This window comes from Felis catus, chromosome B4 (assembly GCF_018350175.1).
Source record: "Felis catus isolate Fca126 chromosome B4, F.catus_Fca126_mat1.0, whole genome shotgun sequence".
NCBI classification, from domain to species: domain Eukaryota; kingdom Metazoa; phylum Chordata; class Mammalia; order Carnivora; family Felidae; genus Felis; species Felis catus.
In genome coordinates, this window is record NC_058374.1 from 134,494,850 (window position 1) to 134,510,479 (window position 15,630).

Consider the following 15,630-nt stretch of genomic DNA (forward strand, 5'->3'; position numbering starts at 1 on the left):
TGTAAGCGGGGCCTCCCTGGTGACCTACAAAATGGAAGCAGCATGTCCAGCCTGCACTCATGAAGTGGCTATCTGCACGGATTTCTTTTTTTTTTTAAGTAGGCTTCACGCCCAGCGCCAAGACCAATGGGGGGCTTGCACTCAAGACCCTGAGATCAAGATCTGAGCTGAGATCAAGAGGTGGCCACTTAACTGACTGAGCCACCCAAGTGCCCCATCTGCATGGATTTTTAAGGCTAGACAAACTTGAGTTCTAATCCCGGCTCCATTGCTTATAGCTGCGTCCTTAGGCAAGTCATATCACCTCCTTGGGCTTCAATTTTCCATCTCCAAAATGCGGATGTAAAGCTACCTCAAAGACTTCTGTGAGGATAAGCTGAGATATTGCTTGCAGGGCACTTAAGACTGCCTGACTAGGCATTTGGTGAATGGCATTTACTTTACAGCGAGAGAGTGTGCGCATGAGCGAGCAGGAGAGTAGCAGAGGGGGAGGGACGGAGAGGGAGAGAGAGGGGCATGGGGAAAATCCTAAGCAGGCTCCACACACAGCACGGGGCCCAACACAGGGACTGATCCCACAACCCTGGGATCATGACCTGAGCTGAAATCAAGAGTCGGATGCTCAACTGACTGAGCCACCCAGGCACCCCAGTGAATGGCATTTAATAGCAAATTCATGTTTCCTGAACTGAGCTGAATGTCTACTGAGAAACACAGGCACAGGGATTCAGCTGGGTATCAGTTAAAATCCTGGCTCTGTTATTTACCAGCTGTGTGATCTTGGGCAAGTTAGTTCTTCCAAATCTTTTTTCCTTATTTATAAAATGGTAACATTTCTACCTCCCTCCCTCAGGCATGATGCATGACTGAAAGTGATAACAGCACAGGCAGAAACTCTAAATCTTAGGGCCTTTCAGAGATATTCGGAAGATGTGCTACCACGTTCCCAGCCACCCAAGGACTCAAGTCGTTTCTAAGCCAGCGCAGAGGAGCAAGCCTGCCTGCACTCCAGGACAACCAGGCAAGTCCAGACCAGTTTCCCTGGTCGGGCCAGAACTTCAAGAGGCCTTACAAGTACTGATGGAGGTGCCTTCACTTCCAGACACCAGGGGATGCAGGGCTGACCGGTGTTAGTCATGATTTGGCCAGGGATGAAAAGACAGGGCCTGAATTCTGATGCCTAGTTCCCTCCAGCCCTGGTTCCTGTACACAGACAAGAACATCCATCCACCCCTCTCCCAAGGGCATTCGGCTACCTGGACTAGACCTCCCAAAAGGGCCTGGATTATTGTTTTAATGCAGCTCCACAAGGGTCTTAGCTCTGGGGAAGGCACCCAGGATTCTCAACCGGGCTGGGTCCGTGGTGGTAAAGGTCTGAAGTAAGAAGTCATGGGCTATATCCTGGGACTACTGTCGTGGTCCCTCATTGCTTACTATCCCCTCTAAGATACAGCCCACCTGCCAACCTAAAGCCATCACCAGCAAGGATACCTTCCAAAAATGTGACAACAGGCAGGGAAGTCTGCATGCACTTGTAGGCACATCATCTTTGAGCCTTACTGTGAAATGGGCCCAGTGATATCTCACAGAGCTACCAGGAAAGCAACATGATAATGGAGCTAAACAAGCCCAAGCGTGAGTAAGAGTAAGCGGTCATTTGCACACTCTCTTTCTTCCCCTGGGCCAGCCCAAGCAGAAACTCACCATCTTCCGCAGTGTTGAGTTTGAGGCTCTTGCCCTTGAAACTCAGCTGTCCCCCGGCCACCTGGGTTTTGGCAAGTGTCTCTGCCAGCTTGGCAATGTCTTCAGAGGCCATGCTGGCTACGTTGTCGGGCTCCCCTGGAAATCTGCAAACTGAGCAGGCCGAAGTTACGTTAAAAGAGAAAGCTCTCCTAGGGCCCCTGGTTGGGGAGGGCAAGGTAAGAGACAACCCATTTCAGGGGCTTGATCCTACCTCCCCCTGTGCTCTCGGGACTCCAAAAGCTAAACTACTGGAAGAAATGGAAACAGCATTAGGGAAGGAACAATCCTAGGAAAGATGGAGAAAGTGGCAAGAAAGTAGTAAAATCATGTTTTACCCTCTGAAGAGTTACCATTTCACTTTAGCTTCCCTGCCCAACTGCCCCAGCTGGGACATCAAACATAGCCGTGTGAGCTGCCCATTTCCTGGGTCCCAGTGAATGGCAATCGAGTCCCAGACCGACAGTGGCAAAGAGCCTGCCCCCAACACATACCTGCCTGATCATCTTGGTTGCTCTCTGTTTGAGGGTCCCATTTCTCAAACAGGACTAAGATGGCTAAGGGATCCAGTTCATCCATCCCAGGAAATGCCCCACCACCCTGGCTGGCATGTCTCTGGGGCTGGGGAACAGGGGTCAGCCCACCGCACGTCTGATTTCAACCCTGGCCAGGAGACTGGGGAGCCCATGGTAGCCAGACCTCAGGTTCCTAGGAGACCAGAGGTCTCTACATCACAGCAGCCACCATCACAATAGACCAAAGGCAGAGGTGAAGAAAGGAGCTTCCACCCTGGAGAACTCAGCAGACTGGCAGAAAGACCCACTCCATTTCCCTAAAGAGGAAGTGGCATGCAATCAGGGGGAGACCAAGGAAAACTGAGGTGGAGGATAGAACTAGGAGGTGCCTAGAGACTCCTCATCCAGAACATGTCCTTCCCCAATCTATTCATCCTCGAGATACAACTGTGATGGCTCCCATATCCTCTCTTTCCCCCAGGCTTTCTCTGGGCTCCAAAGGTCTGCTTCCCACTTCCTTCTCCTTACCTTAACCCTTATCACCCTGGTTTGCCTTTTTTATTATTTTAAAGTTCACTTATTTCGAGAAAGAGAGAGCATGAGAGCAAGAGCAGGGGAAGGGCAGAATGGGGGGGGGGGGGGGAGAGAGAATTCCAAGCAAGTTCCACACTCAGCGCAGAGCCCAACGTGGGGCTTAATCTCATCACCACAAGATCACGACCCAAGCCAGTATCAAGAATTGGATGCTTGGAGCACCTGGGTGGCTCAGTCGGTTAAGCATCCAACTTTGGCTCAGGTCATGATCTCATGGTTCCTGAGTTCAGGCCCTGAGTCTGGCTGTCTGCACTGTGGAGCCTGCTTGGGATTCTCATTCTCTCTCTCTCTCTCTCTCTCTCTCTGCCCCTCCCCAATGTGCACATAAGCGTGCTGTCTCTCGCAAATAAATGAACTTAAAAAAAAAAAAAAAAAAGAATTGGATGCTTAACCTACTGAGCCACCCAGGCGCCCCCCCCCCGTTTGTCTATATCAATAAGCATGAATTATTCTTCTGGGTAAGAAAGCATCTAATCACTCATTCAATAAACTTTTATTAGTACCACTGTGTTCTGGACGTTGCTCCAGATATCAGGAGCACAACAGTGAATGAAACAAAAATCCTGCCCTCTTAAAACATGTGTTCTGAGCAAGATAGTATCTTAAGACAATGACAAGAACAAAAATAAACAGAGAAGGCGGTAAGGTATATTCTGGGGGTTGCAATTTAAAACAGGATGGTTAGAGAAGGTATTATGAGGAAAGAAACAAAGACTTGAAAGACATTAAGGATTGGGCCAGGCAGATATCTGGGGGAAGAGCTTTCTTGCAAAGGGAGTAGCAAATGCAAAGGCTCTTGTTGGGGGTGGGAGTGGGGGGAGGGGAGGGGAGGGGAGGGGAGGGGAGATCAGAGGAACTGCTGGAGTGCAGAGAGGGAAGGAAAACAAAATCAAGAAATAAGAAAAGAGAATTAACAACAGGCCCAAATCACAGAGCCCATTTAAAGAATGTAGCTTTTTTTTTTTTTAAAGAAAAAAACATTTTTTTATGTTTATTTATTTTTGAGAGACAGAGAAAGCGGGAGGGGCAGAGAAAGAGGGAGACACAGAATCCAAAGCAGGCTCCAAGCTCTGAGCTGTCAGCACAGAGCCTGACACGGGGCTCGAACTCGTGCTCCAACCTACCAACTGTGAGATCATGACCTGAGCTGAAGTCGGGCGCTTAACCAACTGAGCCACCCAGGCGCCCCAAGAATGTGGCTTTTAGTAGAGCCACTGATAGGTTTCCAGCAGAGAAGGGACAGGCTCTGACAGACGTTTTGACAGCATCACTTATGTGCAACCTACGGCCTGGCATCTAGAAGGTGCTCCAAGAATGAAGACGTGAAACTGAATACAAATTAACCTGAAACCTCACCACCTCTGGCAGCTGTGGGATGGGGCGATTTGAGGCAAGAAAAATGGTGGTGGGGCTCCCGCATAGGTTCCCATCGGAACACAGAACTTCTCAGCTAGAAAAAGGCTTATTCCTCAGTCCAGTCGGTGCACATATACACCGTCCACTCTAAAGACTGCGAAAGCGAAGCACACAGGGGTGGCTTGGTGTGTCCAAGGCCTGCGAAGGGTAGGCGACAGAGCAAAGACAAACAGTAGACACACAAACAGCCTCTCTCCCTTCTGGGCGCGAAAGTCTCAGATTTTCTCAGGTGCACGTCTCTCGCTCTTGCGAAGCGTCAGCAGTGACTCATGTCGATCCCAGGGGCTGCGGCGCCAGTCCAGGCCCTCCGCGGGCGTGGGACTACCGGGAGGCGGCGGCAAGGGAGCGACGCGCGAGTGCGGGCCGCAAATGACAGGCGGGCGGCGCGGGAGCCCCATCCGGGATCCCTGGAGGACGCGCCCCCAGTTGTCACCGACGCCAACAGGAGACGCCGCTGCTGGCAGCTTCGCCAGACGCCCTCTCCAAGCCTCAGTTTCTCCACCTGGGAAAGGGGCCTGCGCCCCCCCCCCCCCAACGCCGCCTCTCAGCCCCTCCGCCTTGGCCGTCGACGCGCAGGGGAGAAGGCCGAGAAGAGGACCCAGAAGGCGCTCAGGGACGCCACACCTTCCACGCCCAGCTGCAGGGCCGCGCCGCCCCCCGCCCCCATCCCAGGCAGGTGACGGGGAAAGGCAAGGGACCCCGACCCTTACCGCGAACAGGAGGCGCCGCCGCGTGGGGCGACCTGAGCGCGCGCGTCCGCCCCGCAGGGGCGGGGGCTGATTTAGGGTCCGGGTCAGGTCAGGTCAGGTCGGGGTCGCCGCCCCCGAGCCCAGCGGTCCCGAGGCCCGGCCCGCTCTTTCGTCTGCTCTCCCGGCAGTTCTCGCCACTCCTGTCTCCGACACCACCTGCTCCCCGCACCACCGCGGATGATGGCGGAGGAGGAGGATTTTGAAAGCCGGCAGTTTCTTTCCTTCGATTTGATTTGTTCAAGGCCCAGGCCGGGTTCCCCTTCCCCCGCTCGAGTGGCCTGGCGGGTATGGTAGTCCAGTCCTTCTGCGCGGAGCGCGGCGACCGCCTCAGGAGGGCGCCCGCGAACTACGAGTCCCGTCATGCACCGCGTTCCAGCGCGCCTCCGCTCGGCTCCCTCTGCGCCCTCCCTTTTCGGCTTCTGGCTCTTTCTCCGGGAGGCCACAGGGCGGCGTGTAGCCTCGAGTGCCCAGGGAGACTACAATTCCCGTCGTGCCTTGCGGTCCAGCAGCCTCAGCCCTTCCGGAAAGGATCATGTGCACGTAACTTTATTGACAAAGGCTGGAACTGCCGAAGGCAAGCTGGTGGATCTGTTCGGCAAGAAATAGGTATCCGTTTCCTCAGAGGAAAGCCTCGCCTTTTTTGTCCCATGAAATTGAGAAGTCATGCGAAACCTTTCACATGAATAACCGCAAATTGTTTGATAATTAAAAAGGGGAAATAATTACCCTATGGTAGAGAAGCTGCGACACCATCTTAACCAAATGTTTCACGTTGACATCAGTAACTGGACAAACTGACATCCGTCGCACACCTGCTGATGTGATGCACCGAGAAGGACACGGCATCACCATCCAGTCATCAGTGCATAAAATTAATCTGATCATGAGAAAGCAGTAGACAAACCCAAACTGAGTTACAGTTTATTCTACAACAGAATAACTGGTCTGTACTCTTGCAAAAATGTCTGTGTCACGAAAGACAGAAAAGCTGAGGAACTGTTGCAGATTAAAGGAGACTAAGAAACATGACAACAAAATGCAATCTATGGTCGTGGACTGGATCCGGGCTGGGGAGGAAGTTACTGCTAAGGGCAAGATGGAGACAATTAGCAACACTTGTAATACTATTACAATAGATTGTAATAGTATACAATAGATAATAGTATTGTATCAGTGTTACATTTATTGATTCTTATTATTGTGCTGGGTTATGTAAGAGACTGCCCTTGTTCTTGGAAATACATGCTGAAATAATTAGGGGTGTGACATCAGCAACTGACTCGCCGGTGGTTCAAAAAATGTGTATATGCATATAGAGAGTGCAAATGTGGCCAGACGTTCACAATACGCGAATCTGGGTGAGGGGTATACGGGGAGTTCTTTGAACACTTTTGCCACTTCTCTGTAGGTTTGAATTTTTTAGGTATCAGAACACAAATAGCTTTTTTATCTTTTCGCAAAGAACATTTTATCCATTATATAAATAACGTGTTTGCTATAAATACTTTAGCCAACATAGAACAGGATAAAGAGAAAAGTAAACATTACCCGAGAAACTCTAGCACCCAGAGATAATCACCATCAACATATGCAGCCTTCTGCAAAGTTACCTCTCACAACTTGGCCCACGCACATGCTTTTGCTTTACCTGCAATTGAAAGTTAAATATATTGTGTGCCAGATCCTTTCACACACAGTTCATTTACTCTTTACAACCACAAAGGAAGCGGGCATCATCGCCACCCCTTCCAGCACAAAGATGAGAAAGCGAGCTCCATACCCTGGTTTGGTTCGCACCACTGCTGAGATGTGGGTCCTCTTTCCATCCTCCCTCTCCTCCGCATACAAGGCCCGTATCAAAGGCCACCTCCTCTGGGAGGCTTGTCTACAGCACTCCGTCCAGAATGAGTCACCTTCCTCTGGGCCCCACAGCAAGCTGCAACCCCCCACAGCAGTTGATCTGAGGCTCTAAGGGCTTTTCCCACACAGTTAATAGTATTATTGGCAGCTTCCTCAACCCGCAAGAGCCTTGGGGCAGGTACTCTACCCATCTTGACAGCATCTTTTCCGGGATTAGGCTATCACAGGTGCTTCATTTTCCTCATTTGAACTGGATTCCCATCAGAGTTCCTGGATTTTTGCTTAAAATGAGTCTCCATTTGGGGCGCCTGGGTGGCCCAGTCGGTTGAGTGTCCGACTTCAGCTCCGTGAGTTCGAGCCCCACGTCGGGCTCTGGGCTGACAGCTCAGAGCCTGGAGGCTGCTTCCGATTCTGTGTCTCCCTCTCTCTCTGCCCTTCCCCCGTTCATGCTCTCTCTCTGTCTCAAAAATAAATAAATGTTAAAAAAAATAGAATAAAATAAAAAATGAGTCACCATTTGAGAAGGCTGAGATGCTCCCAATTAGGCCTGGTGCTATTCCTGTGCTGATTACAACCAGGGCTGATCAAATCAGTCTGGATTTCCCTTGGGGTGATTTCCCAGCCTCTTTTTTCCAGTTTTACTTCCTGTGGCCTTCCTTGGCCTTCTGACAAAGACTTCCTAAAGGAAAGAGGAAGGTGGAGGTAGAACATCTTAGGTGATCTTTCCTGCCCTCACCTAGCTGATGGATCATAGGATTCTCTGCCCTCCCATGCTCATGCTCTTGCTCTCTCTCTCTCAAAAATAAGCATATACACCTAAAAACGATAACAAAATAAAATGGGAAGACGGGTTTAAAAAGGAGGAGGAGGTTACCTGAGGGTTCACAGTGAGTCAGAGGAGTCCAGAGCCATCATTGTTTCCAAACAGCAAATTTCTCATCTCTCCTCTCTCTCCAACTCTCTCTTTCCTGTTCAAGTTATCACCTGAGAGCTAGTTTGTTTTCCAGGCCCAGCAAATGGCATCATAGCCTTTGACAGATGGATAGAGCCATCTTAGGCCACCCCTTTCTTCTTTTCAACAGACAAGAATTGAGAACCAGAGATGTTAATTGAGAACCAGAGATTGTCTAATTACACAGTAATTTGGACAAGAGACAGTGGATTTTTTTTTTTTTTAAATAAACTGTGCCCAACATGGGGCTTGAACTCACGCCCCTGTGATTAAGAGTAGCATGCTCTTGGGCTCAGTCAGTTAAGTGTCTGACTTCAGCTCAGGTCACGATCTCGCTGCTCCGTGAGTTCCAGCCCCGCATCAGACTCTGTATTGACAGGTTCAGAGGCTGGAGCCTGCTTCAGATTCTGTCTCTGTCTCTTTGCCCCTCTCCTGCATGCTCTCTCTCTCTCTCTCTCTCTCTCCCTCCCTCTCTCTCAAATATAAAATAAAACATTAAAAAATTAAAAAAAAAAGTAGCATGCTCTACCAATTGAGACAGCCAGGCACCCCAAGATAAGAGGCTGCAGAAGCCAGATTGCTGGGGTCCATTTCAACACACATGCAAAACAAGTCATTTTGTGAGTACGAAGTGGGTATAAGGGGAAGGGGAATGTTTTAGATCTTTCTGTCTCTGTTGTGCAGCTTCCCCCCCCCCTTTTTTTTAAAGAATGTTTTGAAGAGAAAAGCAGGCTGCCTCTGATTAGTTTGGTTTACTTTAACTGAGTGTTTTAAATTCCACTGTGGAGCCTGAAAACAATCTTAATTGCCAATTGTAAATGGAATAAATAACAATATTTATACTGGTTTCCTGAAGGGCTACCAAGGCTGCAGACTTGCCATTTAGTGAGATCAAAAACAAATGGCTGAATTATGCCAGACATGTGAGGAATGTGGAATGACATTCCCAAGATCTAACCGGGTGCGGGTGCTCCCAAGACCGCTAGAGAAATATGGTCCCTCAAGGGTCACCTCCCCTGGTGGGAGGGGTTTGCTAGATCATCTGTTAAAGACCACTCAAACCACATTCTCCCCTGGGTTCAAACCCAGGGCTCCCCATCAGAATACATGACCTTTTTAAACTTGGATGACTAACCATAATTAAAATAATTCATTCACCCCCACAAATCCTTATTAAGCATCTACTATGTACCAGGCACCATTCCAGCTCTGGGAATCCAATGGTGAATGAGATAGAAAAGGATCGCATCTGTACGGGAGCTTAAATTTGGGTCTAATGTTTACGGAGATTTTCCTGATACCAAATGCTTTCTGTGGATTATTTTCTCTTTTAAGAATTCTTTTGTTCCAAAATGAAAATAATGTTTTAAATGAACACTGACAGAAAATTTTAAAAATAGTATAAATGCAAGAGAGTCTTCAGAATAAAGTTAAGGGTGGGGGTGCCTAGGTGGCTCGGTGAAGCACGGGACTTTGACCCAAGTCATGATCTCATGGTTCATGAGTTTGAGCCCCGCGTGGCATGATATCGAGCCCTGCTTCAGGTGAGCCCCTCTTCTCTCTCCCCCTCTGTCTCCCTCTTTGCCCCTTGTGGAATTCTCTCTCCCTCACTCACTTGTGCCCTCTCTCCCTCAAAAAAAAAAAAAAAAAAAAAAAAGTTAAGGGGCACCTGACTGACTTAATTGGTAGAGCCTGAGACTCTAAACCTCAACCTCGGGGTTGGGGTGGAACCCCACATTGGGGGTAGAGTTTATTAAAAAGAAAAGAAAAGAAAAAATTAAAAATTACCTGTTTTAGGGGTGTCTAGGTGGCTCAGTCGGTTAAGCATCTGCCTTCGACAGGTCATGATCTCACGGTTTATGAGTTCGAGTCCCACATCAGGCTCTCTGCTGTCAGCACAGAGCCCACTTTGGATCCTCTGTCCCCCCAACTCCCCGTCCCTCCCCCATTTGTGCGCTTTCTCTCTCTCTCTCTCTCCAAAATAAATAAACATTTTTTTTAATCTTAAAAAAATTGTTACCCGTTCTGTTTTAATGTTTATTTATTTATTTTAAGAGAGAATGCTACAGCACAAGCAGGGGAGGGGCAGAGACAGGAAGAGGGAGGGGGAGAGATAATCCCAAGCAGGCTCCATTCTGTCAACACAGGGGCTGGATCTCACGAACTGTGAGATCATGGCCTGAGTCAAAACCAAGAGTGGGATGCTTAACCGACTCAGCCACCAAGGTGCCCGCCCCTGTTTTGTTTTGTTTTTAACAAAAATGTTATGTAGATTGTTAGGTGGATGGATGGATGAATAGGTGATAAAGTAACATAGCAAACTGTCAACAATTTAGCATAAACTAGGGCATGTGAGTATTCACTTACAGTCCTTTCAGCAATGTGACCATGTTTTTTATTTTTATTTTTTTTAAGTAGGCTCCATGGCCAGTGTGAAGCCCAATGTGGGGCTTGAACTCACAACCCTGAGATCAACACCCGAACGGAGATGAAGAGTCAGCCACTTAACCGACTGAGCCACCCTGGAGGCCCGTGGCCTTGTTTTATTGCCTGCATTTCATCTCTTGTGTACTAGTCTGATGGGTAGCCTCTAGGTTCATGGGTCCCTCCCCTTCTCTCTCCCTTTTTTTTTTTTTAATTTTTTTTTAACGTTTATTTATTTTTTTGAGACAGAGAGAGACAGAGCATGAACAGGGGAGGGTCAGAGAGAGGGAGACACAGAATCTGAAACAGGCTCCAGGCTCTGAGCTGTCAGCACAGAGCCCGACGCAGGGGTCGAACTCACGGACCTCGAGATCATGACCTGAGCCGAAGTCGGCCGCTTAACCGACTGAGCCACCCAGGCGCCCCTCTCTCCCTCTTTTTAAAAATGTTTATTTATTTTTGAGAGAGAGCGAGCGAGCATATGCGCAAGTGGGGGATGGGCAGAGAGAGGGGGACAGAGGATCCGAAGTTGGCTTTGCACTAATAGCAGTGAACCAGATATGGGGGTCATGGGGGTCGAACTCAGGAACCACGAGATCATGACCTGAGCCAAAGTCGGATGTGTAACCGACTGAGCCACCCAGGATCCCCCACTTCTCTCTTTTTAAGTCACTCTCATCTCTGAGAATCTGAATTCTATGATTAGTTCCTAGAAGAACATATTACTTAGTTTTAGTCGCACATTTATCAATGTTTTGCATGCAAGCGCTCATTTAATCCTCAGAGTGACCCTATAGGGAAAGTACTCTTCTTATCACCAACCTAAGCTTCAAGTTGTACTTCCCTTGCCCCAAGTTAAGATCCCCTGCTGGAGGGCTGGGATCTGGGACTTTCCTGGAGCTGTGGGGACATGGGGTTTCTCTGTAGTCTAGGACCCAGTGTGGGGCCTGGCAGTGAACCTTTGTGTTTGTTGAGTGAAGGAATAAACTTTGCACATGGTTGTGGCAAAGGTTGCCATGCACTCAGACTCTCCCCAGTCCTCTCTGGCGGCCAGGCCATGGCAGGCCTAAGCTTGGTACAGGAGGTGATCACTGGAGAAGGGATAAGTGAAAGACATAACTGTCATTTCCTGAAAGGTGAGAGCATGAGTGTCTGACTCTCCTCTAGCAACCCTCTCCGGTGATTGGTCCTCAGATGCAATAAAGGATGCATCCAGACTTAAGTTGCCTCCATCATGGCGCAGTGGTCAGGCTTTCTAGGGAGACAGGCCAGGGACTAAATTCTGTTTCTGCCTCTTTCTTAGCTGTGTGACCTCAACCAAATCACTTAACTGCTCTGTGTGTTTTTTCACCTCAAAATAGGTAAAAACAGTCCCCATCTGATAGGGTTTTGGGGGGGGAGGGGATAAGAGAATCAACATGTACAAAGTACTTGGCCCACAGTAAGTAAGCGGTGGTCTACTGCTACTTAGGCTTTAATGTGAGGACGCAGAGCATTTGCTGCCCCATAATTTTGGGGCTTCCCAGAAAACAGCCTGCTGGTGCCAGCCTCGAGAGTTTTCTTTCAAAAACACCACCACATAGGGTTGACATGTTGTGAAGGCCATTTACCATCTCAGGCGGCTTAGATAGTTTAGGTGATCTCCAATTGAAAGGGGGAGCTGATGTCCAGCTGAATCCCCTTTAAATGACAGACAGTCTTTTAAGAATGTTGGGGCGCCTGGGTGGCGCAGTCGGTTAAGCGTCCGACTTCAGCCAGGTCACAATCTCGCGGTCCGGGAGTTCGAGCCCCGCGTCAGGCTCTGGGCTGATGGCTCGGAGCCTGGAGCCTGTTTCCGATTCTGTGTCTCCCTCTCTCTCTGCCCCTCCCCCGTTCATGCTCTGTCTCTCTCTGTCCCCCCCCCAAAAAAAATAAACGTTGAAAAAAAAAATTAAAAAAAAAAAAAAAGAATGTTATTGTCCTGGCAGATTGGGATGGTGGAATTATATCATTTACCAGCTAGTTCATTTGAGGCAAGATGTGGTGGTCCAACTGTCCTCAGCATTCTCCTCCGTAACATGGGAGTGATAAAAAATAGTGGTGTCTAATCTCATCAACTGTCAAGAGTGTTTCACTGTAAGTTGTAAAGGGGTTATGTTTATTAGGTGTTCTTATCCTTATTTTTAATTTTTTTTAAATTTTATTTATTTAAAAAAATTTTTTTTATTTTACATTTATTTATTTTTGAGAGACAGACAGAGCACAAGTGGGGGAGGGGCAGAGAGAGAAGGAGACACAGAATCCGAAGCAGGCTCCAGGCTCCGAGCTGTCAGCACAGAGCCCGACGCAGGGCTCGAACTCACAAACGGTGAGATCATAACCTGAGATCCGACGCTTAACCGACTGAGCCACCCAGGCGCCCCTATTTTAAAATTTTTTAAAAAGTTTATTTATTTGCTTTGAGAGAGAGCGAGCAGAAGCTTGAGCAGGAGGAGTAAAGAGAGGGGGAGAGAAAGAATCCCAAGGAGGCTCTGAGTTGTCAGCACAGAGCCCGACGCGGGGCTCGAACCCACGAACCGCGAGATCGTGACCTGAGCCAAAGTTGGACGCTTAACTGAGCCGGCCGGGCGACCCTGTTCTTGTCCTTATTGTACAAATGAGCAAACTGAAGCTGTGAGACTGTCTAGGGTCCCCCAGCTAGCAAGTGGTGGGAGCTGGGACTCTGACCCACCTTGGCCTTCCTAATGCCAACATACCACCCCACCTCCCTAAATTGCCAGGCTATACATGTGGCTGCCTTCAACCCATCATCTTGGGGACACCTAGGTGGCTCAGGTCATGATCTCACGGTTCGTGGGTTCAAGCCCTGTGTCGGGCTCTGTGCTGACAGCTCAGAGCCTGGAGCCTGCTTCGGATTCTGTGTCTGCCTCTCTCTCTTCCCCTCCCACACTCACACTCCGTCTCTCTCTCTCTCTGTCTCAAAAATAAATAAACCTTAAAAAATTAAAACAAAAGCAAATATGTGGTTTCTGTAAAAAAAAAAAGTTTCCTTTTAAACGAACCCCACTCTGAAGGTCTCTGGACACTGCTTTTCATTTTTTAAAATTACATTTATTTGTTTAATTTACGTCCAAGTTAGCATATATATAGTGCAACAATGGTTTCAGGAGTATCTCAGCTTTTCATTTTTGAATAAAAAATCCCCATCCTCTTCATGCCAGAAGCTACCTTTTATGTTCTTTAATCTTAGAGTATCTAGGAGACAGAAAGCACACACAGAAAAAAGAGTCTGAGAAATTTCGGATGGTGCAGGTGCATTCCCCGCCCCCCCCGCCTTTCAAGGCTTCCTTAAGGCAAATAGTAGAAATAATAGGAGTATGTGTAGAACACACAGGCTCTGGAGTCAGAACTGCCACCTTGGACGGGTCACTCTCCCAGCCTTAGTTTCCCATCTGTAAAACGGGCATGCCCAAACCAACTTTCCTGGATCTTTGTGAGAATGAAGTAAATAGACACAGCCCCAGATTCTTGTCCCACCTAGCACTTACCACAGTGTGTTTAAATGTTTAAAATGTGTTCCACCGCTGTATCCCAGCTTCTAAGATGTGTCTGGCACAAATGTTTGGGGAAAAGATGACATTTATAAAAGTCCACCAGGCTCACAGCTGATCTTCAATAAATTAAATGCACACATACACACGTGTATATACATACACACACATAATATATATATATATACATACACATACATATACATATGTGTAAATATATGTGCATATACAAAATTAAGAGGTGGAAAGAAGGAAATCTCTCACAGAGATGTGGGAGTCCTCCGGAATCAATGGAACAGGTAGTAATAGCGTGGATGACATTGTATTGGGATCCGAGGCTCTGGGTTCAAATCCAGTCTGGTCCTGACCAGCTCTGAGGCAGTACCAAGGGTGCAAGAAATACAGCCAGTCTCTCTGGTTAATCTCCCTTCACCTATTGGATCTTCTAAGCAGCCTCAAATCCTTTCTGGAAAGATCTCACACATAAAACATCAGCCGATTGAGGGTCTGATTCCTCTCTGAGCCTCCGGTCGTCATCCGTGAAAAGGGCACAAGCAGCTAAGGTTTGGGGGAGCCTGCAGTGAAAGCACCTGGCAACCCGGGGGGCCTTTTACACCCAGGGGGAAGGGCCGTGGCGCGGAGTCTGACCAGCATCAGTCCAGAAATGCAGACTTGCCCAACGAAAAGGCCCTGAAAGGGCAGGCCACGTTTAAAGAAAATAAAGGTGGATTCCAGGCATGAGCTTACCACGGGGCAGGGGGACTTCCCCGCCCCCAGGTGCGCCGCCCGCGCCGCCCACCCCGGGCGCCAGGCGAGGGAAGCCGCGCTCTAGGACCCGAGGAGGAAGAGCTGCGGGGAGACGGTGCCTCCAGCGGGTGCTGCCGCGAGCGGCCGGCCGAAGGGGCTGGAAATGAAAGTAAAGCGCTCCGGAGCCACATGGACGGAGCTGCCGGGGCGGCGGCGCCGGGAGCAGGATGCGGCCGCCCGTAATTAAATAGCATTTACTCTTATTATTACTAATAATAATAACGTAATCATACCTCTAGTCATAGCATACCATTTATCGGGCTCGGCGCAGGCCCGCGGGGAGCGCAGCCCGGCCGAGGTGAGTGCTGCGCGGGGCCCGAGCCCGGAGGGGCAGAGGCCGGGGCCCGACCGCGTCCCGGCGGCCGGCGGCGGGAGGGCTCGGGGGCGCCCGGGGGCCGGGCCGGGCGGAGGCGCGGGGGATCCGGGCCAGGCCGGAGCCGCGCGGGGCCACCTGGAAAGTGCATTTTGCAGAAATAAAGCAAGAGCCGCCAAATCCTCATTTCCTCCTTTTTGGGGCTCCCCCTCCCCTTCCCCGTGCCTTGCCCCAAAGTTTCAAAGTTGTGCGGCCGGGGGCACCTGCCGCTGGGTGATTTGGCTGTCCCTGCAGCTCCCGGAGGGGGGGGTGCTTTGGAATTTTGTGTCGTGGGGGGCTCCCGCCCCGGCGTCCGGAGCTTTGGGGTGCGCGGATGCTTTGCCGGCCCCCGCGAAGGGGGCAGAGGAGGCTGGCAGGGGCGTCTCTGGCAGCGCGCCCCTTCCTTTTGTGTGCGCAGCGCCAAGAGTTGGAGGGACCGCAGCAAGGGCCGTGGACCGCGGCCGCCGACGGGTCGCCTCTGCCGGCTGCCGCGGCCACGCGAGCCCGGGGATCCGGGGCCTGCGGCCCGGCCCGGGGGGAGGGGGTGGCAGGAAAGGGGGGCGCGGTCTGGGTAGGGGGGAATTTCCGGTCGCAGGATTCATCTCTGGGCTCGAAGGAGTGATCCGGCCCGGCTGCCGGGCGGGGAGTGCGCGGGGATTGCGGGGTGGGGGTGGGGGACGCAGCTCCAGCA

At 50.1% G+C, this 15,630-nt stretch overlaps 2 protein-coding genes across 6 annotated transcripts in view; one reads left to right on the forward strand and one right to left on the reverse strand.

Moving 5' to 3' along the window:
• RANGAP1 (Ran GTPase activating protein 1) overlaps window positions 1–5,302 on the reverse strand; it is a 32,161-nt gene extending 26,859 nt beyond the window's left edge. For 2 of the 5 annotated variants that reach the window (XR_006601150.1, XR_006601151.1), the window contains exons 1-2: window positions 2,235–2,425; window positions 1,705–1,854 (exon numbers count right to left, since the gene is read on the reverse strand). Coding sequence is in view for 2 of the 5 variants with exons in the window: in XM_003989326.5 (XP_003989375.2) it covers window positions 1,705–1,854; window positions 2,235–2,319 (235 nt within the window). In the remaining 3 variants the exon portion in view is untranslated. Of the gene's footprint in view, window positions 1–1,704; window positions 1,855–2,234; window positions 2,426–4,975 lie in introns of those variants that run through there. The other 3 variants (XM_011284242.4, XM_003989326.5, XR_006601149.1) reach the window with 3 other exon arrangements.
• A 9,363-nt stretch (window positions 5,303–14,665) lies between these two features.
• ZC3H7B (zinc finger CCCH-type containing 7B) overlaps window positions 14,666–15,630 on the forward strand; it is a 60,843-nt gene continuing 59,878 nt past the window's right edge. The window contains exon 1 of the mRNA XM_023257526.2: window positions 14,666–14,885. The gene's annotated coding sequence lies outside the window, so the exon portion shown is untranslated. The remainder of the gene's footprint in view (window positions 14,886–15,630) is intronic.